At 53.2% G+C, this 21,428-nt stretch overlaps 2 protein-coding genes across 2 annotated transcripts in view; both read right to left on the bottom strand.

Moving 5' to 3' along the window:
- Window positions 1-1,819: 1,819 nt before the first annotated feature.
- LOC119957978 (potassium channel subfamily K member 1-like) lies at window positions 1,820-2,331 on the bottom strand. Its single transcript, XM_038786225.1, has one exon. The coding sequence runs from the start codon at window positions 2,262-2,264 to the stop codon at window positions 1,857-1,859; it is 408 nt and encodes a 135-aa protein (XP_038642153.1). The 5' UTR covers window positions 2,265-2,331; the 3' UTR covers window positions 1,820-1,856.
- A 3,261-nt stretch (window positions 2,332-5,592) lies between these two features.
- LOC119957882 (HHIP-like protein 1) overlaps window positions 5,593-21,428 on the bottom strand; it is a 40,975-nt gene continuing 25,139 nt past the window's right edge. The window contains 3 exon segments of the mRNA XM_038786056.1: window positions 5,593-6,330; window positions 7,917-7,999; window positions 11,150-11,231. Coding sequence (XP_038641984.1) covers window positions 5,612-6,330; window positions 7,917-7,999; window positions 11,150-11,231 — 884 coding nt within the window. The 3' untranslated portion in view covers window positions 5,593-5,611.

Here is a 21,428-nt window from a genome sequence, read left to right as displayed (position 1 = left end):
CCGAGACGGTGGAGAGAGAGAGAGAGAGAGAGAGAGAAGGGGAGCCAACGTTTAGAGTCTGTCAGGGGGGGGCAACAACCGGATAGATCCGGCTTGGGAAGGAGGCGGCTGAGAGGTTAGATGTTGCTCTGAGCTAGTCGGGCACCCCTGGACAGAAACTGGGCCCTCTCGCCTCCGAGGGACGTGGGTTCAAGTCCCACCCCAGACTCTTGAGCACGGAATCCAGGCTGACACTCCCTGTACTGGACGGAGGGAGTGCTGCACTCTCAAAGATGCGTCTTCTTGATGGTAAGCCGGTGCCCCATTGGTCCCCGCAAAGGCATATCCAGCCCTGTGTCTTGAACAACATTTAGCTCTTCTTAATCAATATCACTAGAGGGTGACACGGTTGCACATACTGCTGCCTCACAGCGCCAGGGACCCAGGTTCGGTACCAGCCTCGGGTGACTGTGTGGAGTTTGCACTTCCTCCCTGTGTCTGCGTGGGTTTCCTCCGGGTGCTCCGGTTTCCACCCACAGTCCAAATAGATGTACGGGGCAAGTTTTCTACACAGAGGGTAGTGGGTGCCTGGAACTCGCTGCCAGAGGAGGTGGTGGAAGCAGGGACGATAGTGACATTTAAGGGGCATCTTGACAAATATATGAATAGGATGGGAATAGAGGGATACAGACCCCGGAAGTGTAGAAGATGTTAGTTTAGATGGGCAGCATGGTTGGCGCAGGCTTGGAGGGCCGAAGGGCCTGTTCTGTGCTGTACTTTTCTTTGTTTGTTCTATGGGCAGGTAGTAAGGCAGGAAGGGTGCTCATTCAGAGGGTCAGTACAGACTCGATGGGCCGAATCGCCTCCTTCTGCACTGTAGGGATTCTATGTCTAGGACCTGCAGCCATTTCCCGTTCCAACAAGCTGCAGGCGGGAATTCGGCCTCTCACTCAAGCCACTGAAAGCTGCCGACAAATCTGATTGGCGGAATACTGTAGTCTCAGCAGCGCCAGTTGCTGCAGTGGACAAGACTGGGACTGCAGGCAAGTCCCAGAGTCCGGGTCCCAGTATTGCAGGATGGGATAGGATAGTTCCGGGGATGGGTGGTCTCAGGGTGGGAAGGGGGAAGGGTAGGGGAGGCCCAAGGTGGGGGATGGGCTGTTGGTGTAGACATTGTCCATCCCTAATTACCCTTGAGGGGGCAGTTAAGAGTCACCTACATTGTGGTGGGTCTGGAGTCACGTGTAGGCCAGACCAGGTAAGGACGGCAGATTTCCTTCCCTAAAGGGGCATTAGTGAACCAGATGGGGTTTTACGACAATTGGCAATGGTTTCATGGTCATGGTTAGACTTTTAATCCCAGATTTTTAGCTCTATAATGCAACCTTACTTTTAAAAAAGCTGAACAAACTTTTGATAAACTTTTCAAAGCGTTGAACAAACTTTTGATAAACTTTTCAAAGCGTTGAACAAACTTTTGATAAACTTTTTAAAACGTTGAACAAACTTTTGCTGAACTTTTTAAAACGTTGAACAAACTTTTGATGAACTTTTTAAACGTTGAACAAACTTTTGATGAACTTTTTAAAACGTTGAACAAACTTTTGATGAACTTTTTGAAACGTTGAACATACTTTTGATAAACTTTTTTAAATGTTGAACAACTTTTAAAAACATGTTGTAGTTTTTAAATGTTGAACAACTTTTAAAAACATGTTGTAGTTTTTAAAATGTTGAACAACTTTTTGAAATGTTCAACAACTTTTTAGAAAAGGTGGAACAACTTTTTAAAATGTTGAAAAACTTTTGATAGACCTTTTCAAACATTGAAAACCATCTTTAAAAAACTTTTCAGATGTTGAAGAACTTCTAAAACTTTAACGAATATTGAAAACCCTTTTTTTGCTCAACATTTCGAAACTTTGTATACATCGGTATATGAAGTCAAACATTTCTCTGCTCTCACCCACTGTGGTGATCAAAGTACTGGCGAAGAAGAAAGAGGAGGCGAAGTCCCAGTTGGTTTTGGATGAAGCGTTGCTGAGGACAGACACACCATACCGATCGGCGACCAGCACCTTCGCCAAGAAGCGTTCGAGGTCGGACTGGACTAGACAGGAGCTGAGATTGAGAAACTGGGACTTGAGGAGACGCATCTCCTCCCGAAGTCTGCGCTCCTGAGGTTGTTCAATCAGAGACACAATCACCGCCCCAAGCAGCAGGTAGCACAGGTAAAATCCACCCAGCAGCAGAGGCAGCAGCGAGGGTAACCCACACCTCGCCATGCCCTCTTGCTGATTGTTGGGGACTGAGGTCCCGGGAACCCGCAGCTTGAACTGCAAACTGTCTCTGGGTTTCCTCTCGAACAGGAGCTCAGGTACCTGCCCCAATGGGGCGGTCAGGAAAACGCCCATCAAACCACACCTTTCCGGTCATTTCAAAATCAATGTAACAGCCTTCCTGTAACATATTCACCCAGTGTAATGTACACTCAGTGTAGTGTACACTTCCTTAATATACACTCACTGTTCCAGAACATTGAACATACATAGAACATAGAACAGTACAGCACAGAACAGGCCCTTCGGCCCTCGATGTTGTGCCGAGCAATGATCACCCTACTCAAACCCACGTATCCACCCTATACCCGTAACCCAACAACTCCCCCCCTTAACCTTACTATTAGGACACTACGGGCAATTTAGCATGGCCAATCCACCTAACCCGCACATCTTTGGACTACAGTGCAGAAGGAGGCCATTTGGCCCATCGGGTCTGCACCGACCCACTTAAGCCCTCACTTTCACTCTATTCCCGTAACCCAATAACCCCTCCTAACCTTTTTGGACACTAAGGGGCAATTTATCACGGCCAATCCACCTAACCTGCACGTCTTTGGACTGTGGGAGGAAACCGGAGCGCCCGGAGGAAACCCACGCAGACACGGGAAGAACGTGCAGACTCCACACAGACAGTGACCCAGCGGGGAATCGAACCCGGGTCCCTGGCACTGTGAAGCCACAGTGCTAGCTACTGTGCTACGGTGCTGTCCTTTATATATCCTGTCTGTAATATACTCCGTGGGATATATACTTCCCATAATATACATTTGGTGATATACCACTCCTGTAATATAGAGTGTGATATACCCTTCTCATTATATACATTTAGTGTAATATATACTTCCCATGTACGAAAGACTGATAGCGAGGGGCGTCACTACTGGACACGACGCGGAGGAAATGGGAGGAAGACTTGGGGTTCGAAATAGGGTGGGGGCTCTGCAGCGAAGCACTGCATAGGGTCAACTCCACCTCCACGTGCGCAAGACTCAACTTAACGCAACTAAAAGTGGTACATAGAGCCCACTTAAGAAAAGCTCTGGGGCAGCACGGTAGCATAGTGGTTAGCACGGTTGCTTCACAGGGTCCCAGGTTCGATTCCCGGCTTGGGTGACTGTGCGGAGTCTGCACGTTCTCCCCCGTGTGTGTGGGTTTTCTCCGGGTGCTCCGGTTTCCTCCCACAGTCCAAAGATGTGCAGGTTAGGTGGATTGGCCATGATAAATTGCCCTTAGCATCCAAAAAGGTTGGATAGGGTTATGGGGAGCGGGTGGAGGTGTGGGGTTAAAGTGAGGTGCTCTTTACAAGGGCCGGTGCGGACTCGATGGGCCGAATGGCCTCCTTCTGCACTGTATATTCTATTTTCCTCAATTCTATGTAACCCGAATGAGTAGGTTCTTACTGGAGGTAGAGGTGGCCCACCCAACCTTGCAAGCCCACATGTTCTGGTCTTGCCCCAGACTTGCGGGGTGCTGGACAGCCTTCTTCGAGGCTATGTCCAAAGTGGTGGGGGTGAGGGTGGAGCCATGCCCGATAGTGGCGGTTTTCAGGGTATCGGACCAGCCAGATCTATTCCTGGGGAAGAGGGCGGACGCCCTTGCCTTTGCCTCCCTGATCGCCCGCCGTAGAATCCTGTTTGGCTGGCGGTCAGCAGCACCACCCAGAGCTGCAGTCTGGCTGTCCGACCTCTCGGAATCTCTCCAAATGGAGAAAATCAAATTCCCCATCCGAGGGTCGGACGACGGCTTCCTCAAAACATGGGAGCCATTCACCCGACTGTTCCGGGACCTGTTTGTGGGCCACCAAACAGACAAACAAATAAACAAGTAGCCAAGAGCCAGGGGAAAGAAGCCACGACATGATAGCAGAGAGGGAAGGGAGGGAGGACCCGGGGGGGGGGGGGGGGGGGGGGATGGAGCAAGAGGGTGTAGCCAAACCTAGCAGGAAATAAAGGGGAGTAGCAGAGAGAAGGGGGTGGGAGGGGGGTGGGGGAGAAGGAGGGAGGGTGAGGAGGGATGGGAGGGTGAGGAGGGAGGGGAGGGTGAGGAGGGAGGGGAGGTTGGGGGGGAGAAGGGGGGGGGAAGGAGGGGGGAGAAGGTGGGAGGGTAGGGGGGAGAAGGAGGGAGGGTGGGGGAGAAGGAGGGAGGGTGGGGGGAGAAGGAGGGAGGGTGGGGGAGGGAGGGAGGGTGGGGGGGGGAGAAGGAGGGAGGGTGGGGGGGAGAAGGAGGGAGGGTGGGGGGGAGAAGGAGGGAGGGTGGGGGTGAGAAGGAGGGAGGGTGGGGGGGAGAAGGAGGGAGGGTAGGGGGGAGAAGGAGGGAGGGTGGGGGGGAGAAGGAGGGAGGGTGGGGGGGAGAAGGAGGGAGGGTGGGGGGGAGAAGGAGGGAGGGTGGGGGGGGAGAAGGAGGGAGGGTGGGGGGGGAGAAGGAGGGAGGGTGGGGGGAGAAGGAGGGAGGGTGGGGGGGAGAAGGAGGGAAGGTGGGGGGAGAACGAGGGAGGGTGGGGGGGAGAAGGAGAGAGGGTGGGGGAGAAGGCGAGAGGGTGAGGGGAGAAGGAGGGAGGGTGGGGGGGAGAAGGAGGGAGGGTGGGGGGGAGAAGGAGGGAGGGTGGGGGGGAGAAGGAGGGAGGGTGGGGGGGAGAAGAAGGGAGGGTGGGGGGGAGAAGGAGGGAGGGTGGGGGGGAGAAGGAGGGAGGGTGGGGGGAGAAGGAGGGAGGGTGGGGGGGAGAAGGAGGGAGGGTGGGGGGGAGAAGGAGGGAGGGTGGGGGGGGGAGAAGGAGGGAGGGTGGGGGGAGGGGACCGGGAGGGAGGGAGGACGAGGGAATGAGAATAACAGAGGGGAGCCAGAAGGAAGGAGAGGAGGGAATGTAAACTGGGGGGAGAGCGCAGGAACCGACAAGACCACAACAAGCAGAGCAAGGCGAAAGAGAGAGCCGGTAGAAATAATGGCAGACGGCTGAAGCTGAGGCAAATGGACAAAAACAACAAAAAAACGACCGAGAGATGCAAGTGACACAGGGCCCCTCCCACCCGGTTTTGTTGTTTTGTATTTTAAAAAAGAGACGGGGGGTGGGGAGGGGGTGGGGGGGATGGAGTGGGGGGGGGGGGGGGGAGAAAGCCCCCTCCCCCACCGTACTGCTATGTGTAATGATTTTCTTTTGCTTCCTCGGTTTTTTGATTCTCTATGTGTACATTTGTAAGTATATAACCCAATAAAAACATGTTTTAAAAATTCAGCAATAAATGAAGAGGTAAAAGATTCAAACTGGAGTCAGTTGTTTACGTCCAAGATGAAGTTTATTGGCCATCCTTGCTGCAGATGGCGCCAGCGTCCTCGTCGTGCGAGCAGTTATGTTCCCCGATTGGTCCGTGCCGACACCGCAGCAGGTTCCTCTCCTGCCCCCTGCACTGCACGTCATCGAGCAGGATCCGCAGGTTGCCCCCGGCCCCGAACTCCGCCTTCCTGGCTGCCCTGACCGTCCCCGCGTACCCCAGCTGGCGACACACCACCTCCGCGGCCTTGGAGTTCCACGAATCGTCGCACACTGTGCCCCACTCCCCCCCGATGTAGACCTCCACCCGCCCCTCCCCCGCCCGCCGCCTCTTGCCGGCCAGGCGCACCGCCCCATCTCTCAGCTTGAGGCGCTTCCTCTTGCTTGTCTGTGGCTCTTGACCTTTGCCCCCTTTGGCCTTCCTCCTGCTGTCTGATCGCTGGCCCTCTTTCGGCCGAGCTCTGTCCGCCTTTGTTGGTGGTTTCGGCAGCGTTGTCTGCGGCCGTTGGCTCTTGGGCGTCGATTTGGTCGTGACGGGTGGGGGCACATGGCCCTTGGTTGTGCTCGGGATCTCCCAGTGCCAGCTCAACGTCGGTGACCGCGGGGCTGGAGTTGTGTGGCGGACTTTCTCTTTCGGGACCCCCTTGGAAGTGACGACCTTTGGCCTCTGTGTCGGAGCCCTGGTTGGCCGGGGCCTGACTGTGGTGGGGGCGACTGTTGTGGTTTTAGATTCCAAGATGAGTTCTGCAGAGACAGACGGAGCAGATTAGGGTTAGTTTGCACTGATTTCAATCTTGTTTCCTCTGAGTCCTCACCCTTCACCCACAGCCCATTGCCACAACTGTCATTGTACAAAGATATAGATGGGCGCTGGAACCCTCTCTATAAACTGCATTCCTGCTGTCTCTGTGTATTCACCTGGCTCAGTACTTCTAGTCTTACATTCTCGACTTCTTCCACCCTGATCTACTGTCACTACTTTCTTCCCTTCAAGGAAGTGTGACAACGCAAAGTGTGACAGTGCAAAATGTGACAGCACAAAGTGTGACAGTGCAAAATGGAACAGTGGAAAGTGCAAAGTCTGGCATTGCAAAGTGTGATGCTGCAAAGTGAAAAATGTGACAGCGGAAAGTGTGACTGTGCAATCTACAAAGTGTGACAGCAAAAAGTGTGACAGTGTAAAATGCTAAAAGTGATAGTGCTAAGTGTGACAGCACAAAGAGTGAATGTGCAAAGTGATAGTGCAAAGTGTAAATGTGCAAAATGCAATAATGCAAAGTGTGACCGAGTAAAGTGTGACAACGCACAATGCGACAGTGCAGTTAAAGTGTGAATGCGTAAAGTGTGACAGCACAAATTGTGATTGTGCAAAGTTTTATGGTGCAAAGTATGATAGTGCAAATTGTGATGCTGCAGTGTGTGACAAGGCAAAGTGAAAAGTGTGACTGTGCAAAATGTGAATGTGCAAAGTGTGACAATGCAAAGTTAAATTGTGACAGTGCAAAGTGTGACAGTGCAAAGTACAACAGTGCAAAGTTAAAGTGTGAATGTGCAAAGTGTGATAGTACAAAGTGCGACAGCGCAGTCAAAAGTGTGTTTCGTGTGAAGGTGTAAAGTGCGAGTGTGCAAATTGTGACAGTTCAAAGTGCGAATTGTGACAATGCAAAGTGCTAAATGTTACAATGTCAAGTGTGACAGTAAACGTGCAACCGCAAAAGCGTTAGGCCTAAAATCCGACAGGAGGTAATTGTGACACTTTTTAAAAAATACATTTAAAGTACCTGTGGTGATATCATGGTTGTGTTGTAATTCACCGACTGACCACTAGGAGTCTCATTAGTGTATATAAGTGAATGTTAGAGTCAGGTGACCTCAGACTGACGAGGAAGCTGGGAGAGAGGTTGCTTGTGCATGTTCATACTGTTATTCACCTGTTGTTTTCTGTATATTTGACCCAAATGTTATTAAATCGTCTATAGCTTCAGCTACATGTGTTCTTGTAATATAAATCAGGCCATCTGACAAGAACATTACAGGACCCAATTTTTTTTCCCCAATTAAGGGGCAATTTAGCGTGGCCAATCCACCTACCCTGCACATCTTTGGGTTGTGGGGGTGAAACCCACGCAGACACGGGGAGAATGTGCAAACTCCACACGGACAGTGACCCAGAGCCGGGATCGAACCCGGGTCCTCGGCGCCGTGAGGCAGCAGTGCTAACCATTGCGCCCACCATGCCACCCCCTGAAGTAACTGTGAAACTGACAGGAAAAGAAGACTTTTGACGTATTCTAGCTTCGGAATAAATACGGAGACAGGAACAAACTCACTCTCTTTGGGCCGAAAACGAAGCAACTTTCCCTTGACGGTCACGGGCCTGGGTTTAAAGTGACATTTGCCCGGTGGAGCTCGCCTTAAGCAAAAGAAAACCAGGGTTAGGGTTAGGGTAATAGATAATTTATCGAAGGATAATAGAGTTGGCGACAAATTAGCATAAATGGACGATTAAAACCACTGCAGCAAATACATGCAGGAGGCAATGTTCCTGCAGAGAGAGGAAGAGAAGTGACTGAGGGGCCGCACTCAGCTGTTTTTTTAGATCCATAAATCCGGAGCAGCTTCGACCGAAAGGGGCCGGGAGGGGGGGGGGGGGTCACCAAAGTGGAACAGATGAAATACGGCAGATGGAATTCGACAATACAGTGAAGACGATCAAATGATTCTCACAGAAAGACGGACGGGCACCTGAGAGAAATAAACTCCCGGGGCATCAAATGGGGGGGGGGTAACGGGATTGACGGGATCGCTGTGCAGTGAGCCAGTAGGGGCGGGACGGGCCGAATGGTATCTTTCCGTGCCGCTACAGCACTTACACGGAGACACTGACTCTCTCTGTCATCACCTCCACGGGGAGGGAGGGGAGGGGGGGGTGAGAATATCTCCCCCCCCCCCCCGGACAATACAAAACAGAAACTCGTCTGATTTTAGGAACCCCGTCTCCACTCGGGGAGGGAGAAGGGAAAACAGAAAAATTAGTTGGCCATTGCTGCCTGTGGGATCTTGCTGTGCCCAGATTGTCCGCCGCCACTCAAACTTTGACTCCGCTTCCGCAAAGGTATTTTATTGGCTGACAGGCGCTGTGGGACATCCTGTGGCGGCATTGGGGGGGGGTGGGGCACTGTTGATGAAGTCGTGGTTGGTCGGTTTTGATAGGAGTCATGGTCTGGAGGGATTCACAAGGGGGCAGCACGGCGGCGCAGTGATTAGCACTGCTGCTTCACGGGTGCTGAGGTCCCGGGTTCCACCCCGGCCCCGGGTCACCGTCCGTGTGGAGTTTGCACATTCTCCCCGTGTCCGCCTGGGTCTTACCCCCACAACCCAAAGATGTGCAGGGTAGGTGGATTGGCCACACTAAATTACCCCTCAATTGGGAAAAAAAACATTGGTTACTCTAAATTTACAAAAAAAAAGATCCTGGACCACACCCCAACATTTGTTAGGAAACTGGACAAGAACTACAAACAATTTGTAAAACTGGGAAAGAAGGATACTTCACTCCAGGAATGATTCCACTGACCAATAGGAATCTTTTATGTTAAAACAAACCTTATACTTAACACAGGATTAAAAACATTAACATCATAGAAAATAGCTTTACAATTAACAGTTAAACAATTCTCCAGATAAAAGGAAATCTTTTTAAACTATTAATTTATACCTCCTCTATCTCCAATGAAGCAAAGCCTATTACTGGTCAAAAGCCACTTATAAATAAAGTGAGCAAACACAGGGATACTTGCCGTACACTTGTATAGAGGTTTCTTGGAAAGACAGCTCAAAGAGAGAGAGTGAGACTCTTTCAGATCCTTCTGTCTCTGTCAGACTCCTGCTCAACCTGGCAGCATTTGGCAAACTCCTCGCAGACTGCCAAACCTTTCCCAAACTGCAAAACACCAGGCAGACCTGGCTCCTCTCATTAATTACACCACCTTTAACCCCCTCAGGTCCCCTGAACTGCTTACCTAAGTCTGAACGGAATGTCTCAAATTATCCACTCTCTAAGCAATCATAACAAAATACCATTAGCACTCTTTTCGTAAACAAGTACATGGTTTGAACAAGTGATGATCTCACTTTTACAACTTCTTAATTGCACCTTTGCAGACACAGAGGACGCGATTCTCCGAAATGGAGACAGAGTGTTTGCGCCGTGCTGAACGCCGTCGCGTTTCAAGATGGTGCGAAACGGGCGCGGGCACTACTGATTCTGGCCCCAGCACGGCACTGGAGCGGTTCACGCCACTCCAGCCTCCCTTCCCAGCGCCAAATGGGCGCCACACCAACCCACGCATGCGCAGTTGGGCCGTGCCAATCTGCGAATGCGCGGGGGACTTCCTCAGCGCGCCGGCCCTGACGCAACATGGCCCGGGGGTTCAAGCGACGGCCGCGTAACAAAATAGGGCCGGGGCTGGGAGAGGCCGGCCCGCCGATCGGTGGGCCCCAATCGCGGGCCAGACCCCATCGGTGCCCCCCCCCCTCCCCCCCGAGAAGGTGCGAACAGTCGCCGGCGGGATTCTGCTTTTTCCGCACGGCCGCTCGGCCCATCAAGGCTGGAGAATCGGCAGCGCCGCCCCGAACACGGAAACACGAACACGAACACGCAAATGGCGACGATTCTCTGCTTCTCGGAGAATCGCCTGCCGGCGCCGGGGCAGCATCGCAGGAAAAAATGTGCGAGCGCCGATTCTCCCATACGGTGCGGCATGGGAGAATCCCGCCCAGAGTCTATCTGTGTGTTACACCAGGATTGAAAAAATAAATACTGCAACAGATATATACAACATGTGTACAATATATTTATATATGTATATACATGGCCGCGATTCTCCGCAACCACAATGGGTGGGAAAATAGCGGGAGGTCCGCTCCCGCACCTCCCGCTATTCTCCAACCCCCCAAAATGGCGTGTCCGGTTTTCCGACACGCCGCTTGGAGAAACGCGGACCTCCGTGAAAAACGGCGGCCCGCGATTCTCCAACCCGGATGGGCCGAGCGGCCTGCCGTTCCCGACCTGTTCACAACGGCGGCAACCACACCTGGTCGCTGCCGGCGTGAACATGGCGCGCCAGGTAATTGTGGGGCCTGGGGGGGGGCGGATCGGGGATCGAGCACCACGACCGTGCTCGGGAGGGGACTGGCCCGCGATCGGTGCCCACCGATCGTCGGGCCGGCGTCTCAAGGGGACGCACTCTTTCCCCTCCGCCGCCCCGCAGGGTCAAGCCGCCACGTCTTGCGGGGCGGCTGAGGGGAAGGACGGCAACCGCGCATGCGCGGCTGACGTCATTAGGCTCCGCCGCGTCATTCTTGGCGCGCCGGGCCTTGAAGCCAGGGACAAGGCCCGGCCGCCGAGTTTCCCGGGTAGGGGAGAATAGGGGGCCGGGAGAGGATTCCGACGCCGTCGTGAAACACTCCAGGTTTCACGACGGCCTCGGGCCTTGCGGAGAATTCCGCCCCATATATACCAATTTCTTACATTCATCACAACAGATAGTTTGATCCTTACCGCGACGGGTCGATTATTTTGTACACGGTTCCTGCGGGCGCGTAGGCACTGGGATTCCCACTGGACATGAAGTAGAGTTCACCTAAAAGGAGTGGAAGCAATTGAGTCAACCTCGCTCTTCACATTTCCCCAACTGGAGTAGCGAATCGTTAAACAATGCAAATGCCGCACAGGCCGCGTTCGTGGAACCACAGCATTGGTGACTGCGCAGGAGGCGACCACTCGGCCCAACACATCCATGCTGGCCCTCTGAGAGAGGGCCGAGTCCCACTGCTCCGCCGTTTCCTCCTCCGCCTGCAAATGTGAACACTTCAGAGAAATATCCCTCTCAAAAGGTGTATTGGTGACATCACTGGGCTGATAATCCAGAGGCCCCCAGGCTAACGTTCTGGGGGGGGGGCACGGGGACGACACGGGTTCGAATCCCACCCCGGCAGCTGGTGGAATTTAAATTCAACGAATAAAATCTGGGATTGAAAGCTGGCCTCAGTAACGGCGACCATGACAACGATCATAAATGCTTCACAGCTCCAGGGTCCCAGGTTCAGTTCCCGGCTGGGCCACTGTCTGTGCGGAGTCTGCACGTCCTCCCCGTGTGTGCGTGGGTTTCCTCCGGGTGCTCCGGTTTCCTCCCACAGTCCAAAGATGCGCGGGTTAGGTGGATTGGCCGTGCTAAATTGCCCGTAGTGTCCTAAAAAGTAAGGTTAAGGGGGGGGGTTGTTGGGTTACGGGTATAGGGTGGATACGTGGGGTTGAGTAGGGTGATCATTGCTCGGCACAACATCGAGGGCCGAAGGGCCTGTTCTGTGCTGTACTGTTCTATGTTCTATGATTGTGGTAAAAACCCATCTGGTTCACTAATGTCCCCCTTTAGGGAAGGAAATCTGCCGCCCTTACCCGGTCTGGCCTACACGTGACTCCTGACCCCACAGCGATTGTGGTTGACTCTGAACTTCCCCCCCCCCCCCCTCTGAAATGGCCCAAAGCCACTCAGTTCAAGGGGTAATTAGGGCTGGGCAACAAATGCTGGCCCAGCCCAGCGACGCCCACATCTCGTGAATAAATAAATAGAAAACCCCCCGAGCTTAGGGACTTCTATCCTCCATCTGTCCCTCATGAATCTGAATGCCTCCATTAAATCTGCTCTCACCCCTCCCTCCTCTCAGGAAAAAAACTCCGGCTCCTCCAATCTATCTCCGTAAATGAAGTCCCTCAACCCTGGTATCAGTCTTGTAAATCTATATTGCTGATGGAACCATCAATTCACCAGACACGTGTTTTCCGATATGAATATAGGCTTTAATCTACTTACTACAGAGCCAGCCTGTCACCCGTGGATGAACTCTCGGTGAACTGCAGGCTGACTCTGGACAAGGGTATTTATACAGCAGCACAAGGGGGAGGAGTTGTGGACGGAGCCAAGGGTGGAGCCCTGTACAAACTCCTGAGCATTCCCAGAGCTACTCCCCCTAGTGGTCGGATAACGCTACTGCGCTTACAAAGATACAGTGTGAATTACCATGTTACATTCACCACAATTGTGCCTCTCTCTCTCTCTGCACCCAGAGAGCGGTGGGTGTCTGCAACTCACTACCTGAAAGTAGTTGGGGGGGGGGGGGTGGTTAGAGGTCACATTTAACAGGAAACTCTTGGATCTGCATTTGAAGTTCTGTGACCAAGAGGCTCACGGAGCCAAAGTCTGTCCCATCGCGCCCCACCCCCACCCCCCCCCCACCCCCCACCCCGCTACCCCTGTATCTCTGCAAGTTTATTTCCCTCAAGCATCTACCCGATTTTTGAAATCATTGATCATCTCCCCCCCCCAGCCTCGTGAGCAGCGAGTTTGTGGTGATCACCCCCCCCCCCCCCACCCCACCCCAGCCTCGTGAGCAGCGAGTTTGTGGTGATCACCCCCCCCCCCCCACCCCACCCCAGCCTCGTGAGCAGCGAGTTTGTGGTGATCACCCCCCCCCCGCAGCTATGTATAGAAAGATAGAAACAAAGAAAATAGGAGCAGGAGTAGGCCGCCATTCGGCCCCTCGGGTCTGCATCACCATTCAATATGACCATGGCCGATGATGCAAATTCAGAATCCCACTCCCGCTTTCTCTCCCTGCCCCTTGATCCCTTTAGCCGCAAGGGCCACGTCCAGCTCCCTCTTGAATATATCCAGCAAGCCGGCCCCAACAGCTTTCTGTGGTGGAGAATTCCACAAGTTCACAACTCTCGGAGAGAAGAAGGTCTTCCTCATCTCAGTCCTCAATGTCTTACCCCTTATTCTTAGGCTGTGAGCCCTAGTTCTGGACGTCCCCAACATCGGGAACATTCTTCCCACATCTGGCCTGACCCGTCCCATCAGGATTTGATACATTTCTATGAGATCCCCTCTCATTCTTCTAAGCTCCAGTGAGTACAAGCCCAGTCCATCCAGTCTTTCTTCATCTGTCAGTCCTGCCATCCTGGGGATTGGTGAACCTTCGCTGGTGTAGCCACCTGGGGTGGCCACGTCCCGATTTCAAAATGGACACTTGCAAAGAGTAAAGGGAAAATTGGACAGTTTCAGGAAAACAAGCAGGTGCAAGGTTCGCCTGTGGATTGGAACTTGCAGAACCCAGACGGAACTGATACTACAAGCCATTAGCACAGTAATGAGAGGGCAGCACGGTGGCCTAGTGGTTAGCACAACCGCCTCACGGCGCTGAGGTCCCAGGTTCGATCCCGGCTCTGGGTCACTGTCTGTGTGGAGTTTGTACATTCTCCCCGTGTCTGCGTGGGTTACGCCCCCACAACCCAAAAATGTGCAGGATAGGTAGATTGGCCATGCTAAATTGCCCCTTAATTGGAAAAAATAATTGGGTAATCTAAATTTATTATTAAAAAAAAAAAGCACAGTAATGAGCTATCTCCGGGGACAAAAGAGAAACATTTAAACAATCGGTACCAGGGCAGACTCCCCGGCGCCAGTGGAGACTAAAAAAAAGGCAGGCCAACGGTCACCTAGGGCCCGCCCAGCAATCAAGAAACGGCCCCTTTATTGGAGAGAATCAATACAAATGATTGGGACATGGTCCAATTAATTGGGGCCAAGTTCAAGGCCCGCTCAGAAGGGCGCGAAGCCCCTTTGGGGTATAAAGAGGAGCCCCCAAGACAGATCGCTCCCTTCTTCTTCACCTTCATCTTGGCCTTTGGCTCTCAGCGACGAGAGACCCGCCAAGCACCAGCCAAGTAAGTCTAACGTCAACGCATGCCACGGGATAGACGCTCCTAGCTACTATTCTACACCAGTTCGAAGCCAGCAGTCTCAGAACCGGACAACGGCCATTGTTCCTCTGACTGAGTGGGCGCCCGAAGCTAAGTATAGGCTTTTAGTAGTAGTTGTAGTTTAGTGAGTAGAGTTTGTGCATGAGTAATAATTGACTGTTTGTGTAAATAAATGTGCATTGATTTCGAACTTATTAACTGGTGTATCGAGTCATTGATCAGTATTCGGTTTTGAACCCTGTGGCGGTATCAGAAAGATACCTGGCGACTCTTGAGCAAAGATCATTAAAACAGAGCAAATGAAGGAGAGAGCATAACGAGCAACACTGGGCACCCTCAGGAGCAAGAATGTCCTTAATCAAACTAGGAGACCAAAACTGCGCACAGTATTCAAGGCGTGGCCTCACCAAGGCCCTGTTTAGCTGCAGCAAGTCATCCCAACTCCTCTACTCAAATCGTCTTGCTATGAAGGCCAGTATAAATAGTTTGTCTTCACAACATGGTAGCACAGTGGATAGCACTGTGGCTTCACAGCGCCAGGGTCCCAGGTTCGATTCCCCGCTGGGTCACTGTCTGTGCGGAGTCTGCGCGTTCTCCCCGTGTCTGCGTGGGTTTCCTCCGGGCGCTCCGGTTTCCTCCCGCAGTCCAAAGACGTGCAGGTTAGGTGGATTGGCCGTGATAAATTGGCCCTTAGTGTCCAAAAAAGGTTAGGAGGGTTTATTGGATGACGGGATAGGGTGGAGGTGAGGGCTTAAAGTGGGTCGGTGCAGACTCGATGGGCCGAACGGCCTCCTTCTGCACTGTATGTTCGATGTTCTATTCCCACATCCGAGAGAGAAGGGAATAGCGGAATAAGCTGACAGGGGGAGGTTGTTTGCATGGAGCATGAACACCAGTATGGAACAGTTGGACCGAAAGGCCTGTTCTGATGTTGTACATTCTGCATAAATCTTCCTAATGTCACAGAGCACGGCCAGAGCCTCATGCTGCTTCCTGTTGTGAACCCTGATTGGTGCTGAGCTTGTTAATCTCATTGGCTTTAGGTTGGAGAAGGGGTTAAACAAGGCTGGACCTGATTCTTAACAACCGTCGACTCCCTGGTTTAGGGGCTGGTTTAGCTCACTGGGCTAAATCGCTGGTTTTTAAAGCAGACCAAGCAGGCCAGCAGCACGGTTCGATTCCCGTACCAGCTTCCCCGGACAGGCGCCGGAATGTGGCGACTAGGGGCTTTTCACAGTAACTTCATTGAAGCCTACTCGTGACAATAAAGCGATTTTCATTTTCATTTCATTTCCCGACGATGGCCCTTGTGTGGACCTCAGAAGAATAGGGTCTGTGATAGCCTCCGCAGTCAAGCAGTCAACGTACACGTGCCAAGCTCCAACGAGGTATACTACCAGCCCTGTGGTGGCGGCTACCCTCAAGATTTGGGGGCAGTGGAGGCGACGCAGGGGGGAAGTGGGGGGCTCGGTGGAGGCCCCGCTGCGGGGGAACCACCGGTTTGTCCCAGGGAACATTGATGGCGGGTTCCTGGGGTGGCACAGGGCGGGCATAAGGAAGTTGGGAGACCTGTTCATTGACGGGAGGTTTGCGAGCCTGGGTGAGCTGGAGGAGAAGTTTGAGCTCCCCCCGGGGAATATGTTCAGGTACCTTCAGGTCAAGGCGTTTGCTAGGCGGCAGGTGGAGGGGTTCCCTTTGCTGCCCCCGCGGGGGGTAAGGGATAGGGTGCTTTCGGGGGTGTGGGTCGGGGATGGGAAGGTGTCTGACATCTACCAGGTGATGCAGGAGGTGGAGGAGGCGTCGGTAGAGGAGCTGAAGGCTAAGTGGGAAGTGGAGCTGGGGGAGCAGATTGAGGAGGGGACATGGGCGGACGCCCTGGAGAGGGTGAACTCCTCCTCTTCATGTGCAAGGCTTAGCCTCATCCAGTTCAAGGTACTGCACAGGGTCCATATGTCCGGGACGAGGATAAGCAGGTTTTTTGGGTGTGAGGACAGGTGCATTAGGTGTTCGGGGAGCCCAGCGAACAATGCCCATATGATTTGGGCTTGCCCGGCACTGGGGGAATTCTGGCAGGGGGTGGCGAGGACGATGTCGAGGGTGGTGGGGTCCAGGGTCAAGCCAGGCTGGGGACTCGTGATATTTGGGGTTGGGGTGGAGCCGGGAGTGCAGGAGGCGAAAGAGGCCGGTGTTTTGGCCTTTGCGTCCCTAGTAGCCCGGCGGAGGATCTTGTTGCAATGGAAAGATGCGAGGCCCCCAAGCGTGGAGACCTGGATCAATGACATGGGGGGATTCATTAAGCTGGAGAGGGTCAAATTCGCCCTGAGGGGGTCGGTACAAGGGTTCTTTAGGCGGTGGCAGCCTTTCCTCGACTTTCTGGCTCAACGATAAGGAACTAGGTCAGCAGCAGCAGCAACCCGGGGGGGGGGGGGGGGGATTCAGGGGGGTATTGTTTATGTTAATTTAATTATTGTTAATTTATTTTGTTGTTTATTGGGTTTGGGGGGGGAAGGGGGGGTTCGTTATATGCGTTGCTACGGGTGCCGGGGGCTGTTTATTATTGTTATTATTATTATTGTTCTGTTGTTATACATTTTTCAAAAAATTTCAATAAAAATTATTTTTTTTAAAAACGTACACGTGCCAAATGGGCATTGGAGTGGGCAGCTAAAGTGCTGCCGGGTCCTCTGGAAGTGGGTCTGAGATGGGTATCTCCAGGAGGGGAGGGCGGGAGAAGGTAGTGATGAAATGGTCGGGCCTTACATTCACCCAGGGACCTTCTCCAATTAAATTGTATGATGAAAGCACTCCAGCCCCCGGGCACACAGCCTGGGCAAACCTCCTCCGCCAGGTTGAAAGGCCTTGCAGAGTGAGGAAGGTTACCTGCCTCGTCCTCAGCAAAGGAGATGATGTATTGATAGTAGTTATTGATCAGCCTGGGAAAGTTGCACACTTGTCCTCGGCCCATACATATCTCGTGGTACTTCCATCGGCCGGAGCGAGAATCCTCCTTCAGGGCCATAAGCCTCCTGGAAGGCAAGGACAACCACAGGGTAATGCATTGCGCCTCGCGAAACCCACCCCCAACACTTCGAAGCCAACTGGCCCTCACGGCGCCGAGGTCCCAGGTTCGATCCCGGCCCCGGCTCACTGTCCGTGTGGAGTTTGCACATTCTCCCCGTGTCTGCGTGGGTCTCGCCCCCGCAACCCAAAAAGATGTGCAGGATTGGCCACGCTAAATTGCCCCTTAAGTGTAAAAAAAATAATTGGGCACTCTAAATTTTATTTAATGAATCCAGTGAGGAGATTGCAGAGTCGTATCGCTGGCAGCCAGCCCACAGACGTCCAGCTCAGGTAACGTCACCCATTGCCCCCCCCCCCCCCCCCCCCCCCCCCCCCGACCCCGACCCCGTCTTCACTTCTCCCTCAGCTGATCCGCTGCTGAAACCTTCACACAATGTCTTCAGGAGCTCCGGAATGGACTATTCCAATGCTCTGGTGTCCAGCCTCCCATCTCTCACATAAAATAAATTAAGAGTATCCAATTAATTTTTTTTCCAATTAAGGGGCAATTTAGCGTGGCCAATCCACCTACCCTGCACATCTTTGGGTTGTGGGGGCAAAACACAGGCAAACACGGGGAAGAATGTGCAAACTCCACACGGACAGTGACCCAGAGCCGGGATCGAACCTGGGACCTCGGCGCCGTGAGGCAGCAGTGCTAACCCACTGCGCCATCGTGCTGCCCTGACCCTCTATAAACTTGAACTCACCCAAAACCCTGCTGCCCAGTCTCCTAGCTCACGCCAAGTCTCGGCCTAATGCTTGATACTGGCTCCTGATCAAGCATTATCTGGATTTAAAAAAATTCCCATCCCTGTTTTCAACTCGCTCCCCGACCCCGCACCCTACCTCCTTCCCTCCCTCTCTCCCTATCACCTGCAATCACCTCTGGCTCCTCCCCCCCCCCCTCAGAGATCTCCCCGCTCCTCGAATGGCCTCTGCTGCAATCTCATTTTAAATCGCTCCACCATTGGCCGACGTGTCTTCGCCTTGCCGTGCAGAAGGAGGCCATTCGGCCCATCGACTCTGCACCGACCCTCTGACAGGGCATCCCCAAGCGTAGGCCCAATCCTCCGCCGCATCCTTAAAGCTACATGCACATCACGGCCCTCTTGCTACGGTTAGCCTGTGAGCGAGACAGGCGACGGGGAAGGAACCTTACCCACTCATGAAATCTCCGAAGATGTAGAGTCCGTTGAGGTTGGGCATCTGACAGCCTCGGTAAATGTAGCCGCCTGTTACAGACCTGCCCAGCCTGTGCGGGTATGCAAATATTGGCAGGATGTCATCTGGAACAGAAGGGAGGTCATCAATGAGGAAGAAGGTTCAGCATTCGTTGTCCGTCCCTAGTTGCCCCTTGAGAAGGGGGTGGGTGAGCCGCCTTCTTCAACCCGCTGCAAGGAAGTGAGGTGTAAGTACACCCACAGTGCTGGGTGTACATGGCGCGTGGGTGGGACAATGGAGTCGAGGCCAAAGGTCGGCCACCAGCAGGCTCGATGGGCTGAATGGCCTACTCTTCATATTAGGAGGGGGTTCCAGGAATTTGACCCAGCGACAGTGAAGGAACGGCCGATACATTTTTAAGTTGGGGTGTGTTGGAACCAACAATTCTACGGACACGTGCTTGTAGGATTAGAATAGCGGTTTTAATATACTCACAACAGAGCCAGCCTGTTAGCCATTGAACTTTCGGCAAACTGGCCGACTGACCATGTGGCACTGATCTATATACAGCAGCTCCAGGGGGAGGAGTCCTGGGCAGAGCCAAGGGAGAAGCCCCATACAACTCAAGCATTCCCAGAGCTACTCCCCCTGGAGGACAGGTAGTGCAACTGCACTTACAATACGGACACATGTATATACAGATTATAATCCGGTGTGAATCACATTCACCACAGGGTGGTGAGTGGCTCGGAGGGGGACCTCCAGGTGGTGGTGTTTCCCCCCCCCCTGTGTCTGCTGCCCCTTGTCCTTCTGGATGGTAGAGGTCCCGGGTTTGGAGGGTGCTGTCGGAAGAGTGAAGTCTCTGGAGTTGTGAGGGGCAATCTCATTGAAACACACACAATTCTGAGGGGGTTTGACAGGGTAGGTACCGAGGGGTTGTTTCCCCTGGTTGGGGAATCTAGGTCACCGTCAAGATCGAGGAGGTGGTGGTGGTTGGGGGGGGGGGGGCAATCGTTTCGGACTGAGATGAGGAGACACTTCTTCACTCAAAGGATTGTGACTCTTTGGAATTCTCCATCCCAGGCGATCATGGATGCTGCATCGTTGAACATGTTTAAGGTTGGGATAGTTAATTTTTGATCTTTCAGGAACTAAGGGACATGGCACGTGGGTGGGACAATGGAGTCGAGGCCAAAGGTCGGCCACCAGCAGGCTCGATGGGCTGAATGGCCTACTCCTCATATTAGTCATAGAGTGGTACAGCGCAGAAAAGGCCCTTCGGCCCATCAAGTCTGCACCGACAATAACTACCCCTCATCACGCGCTCATCCCGCTTACCAGCCCTTGCGGTCTGTCCCATCCCCTTCCAGAGCTCATCCAAGCCATTTTTAAAGATTTTGGGGTTTGCAGCCTCCACTACCTTCCCAGGCCGCGCATTCCAAATTCTCACCACCCTCTGACGGTAATGTTTTTTTTTTCAAATCCCCTCGGAATCTCCACTCATCTTAAACCTACCCCTTGTGATTGACCCCTCAGCCAAGGGGAATGACCCCCCCCCCCCCCCCCCCCCCCCCCCCACAAACCAAGGGGTTCCTCATGTCCTTCTGGGCCCAAGAAGCCTGAACTTTGTCGATGACCCCTTCCTGTCCACCAAAACCCTTCAATCCCATCTCTCTGCGCAGAATCTCATCCAGGTGTCCCTTGAACCTCGTTTGAACTAATTCTACCTCACACCCTAAGTTCTCTCTCTCTCTCTCTCTCTCTCTCTCTCCTAATGGGGCAATTAGAGATGGACAACAAATGGTGGGCCTAGCCAGCGACGCCCACATCTCGGCAGCTGACGGAATTTAAATTCAATGAACAAAATCTGGGATTGAAAGCCGGCCTCCGTCACGGCGACCGTGACAACTATCATCGATTGTTGTAAAAACCCCATCTGGTTCACTAATGTCCCCCTTTAGGGAAGGAAATCTGCCGTCCTTACCCGGTCTGGCCTACACGTGACCCCAGACCCCACAGCAAGTGTGGTTGACTCTTAACTGACCGCCTGTGAAATGGCCCCGAGTGAGACACTCAATTCAAGGGGCAATCAGGGATGGGCAACAGATGCTGGCCCAGCCCAGCGACTGCCGCACTCTGTGAATGATTAAGCAAACGTTCCCTCCCAATCTCCTCGATATCCAATATGGGGGGGGGGGGAAGACTGGATCAGGCTATTGAGTTGGATGATCAGCCATGGGTGACACGGTAGCACAGTGGTTAGCACAGTGGCCTCACAGTGCCAGGGTCCCAGGTTCAATTCCCGGCTTGGGTCACCGTCTGTGCGGAGTCTGCACGTCCTCCCCGTGTCTGCGTGGGTTTCCTCCGGGCGCTCCGGTTTCCTCGCACATCCCAAAGCTGTGCAGGTTAGGTGGATTGGCCGCGCTAAATTGCCCCTTAGTGTCCAAAAAGGATAGGTGGGGTTTTTGGGTTACGGGGATAGGGTGGAAGCGAGGGCTTAAGTGGGTTAGTGCAGACTCGATGGGCCGAATGGCCTCCGTCTGTACTGTATGGTCCATGTCTACGATCATAATGAATGGCGGAATGTGTCTGCTGCCCCTTATCCTTCTGGGCAGTAGAGGTCCCGGGCATGGAGGGTGCTGTCGGATGAGCCTTGGTGAAATCCCTGGAGTTGTGAGGGGCAATCTCATTGAAACACACACAATTCTGAGGGGGTTTGAGAGGGTTGGCACAGAGGGATTGTTTCCCCTGGCTGGGGAATCTAGGTCACCGTCGAGGGGCCTGAACGGCTCCT

This window comes from Scyliorhinus canicula, chromosome 27, assembly GCF_902713615.1.
Source record: "Scyliorhinus canicula chromosome 27, sScyCan1.1, whole genome shotgun sequence".
Lineage (NCBI taxonomy): Eukaryota > Metazoa > Chordata > Chondrichthyes > Carcharhiniformes > Scyliorhinidae > Scyliorhinus > Scyliorhinus canicula.
This window is presented reverse-complemented; position numbering and strand designations above follow the sequence as displayed.

What these genes read in the sequence shown, in the direction of transcription:
- LOC119957978 (XM_038786225.1), bottom strand. Translation starts at nt 2,264, where the DNA reads ATGGCGAGGTGTGGGTTACCCTCGCTGCTGCCTCTGCTGCTGGGTGGA.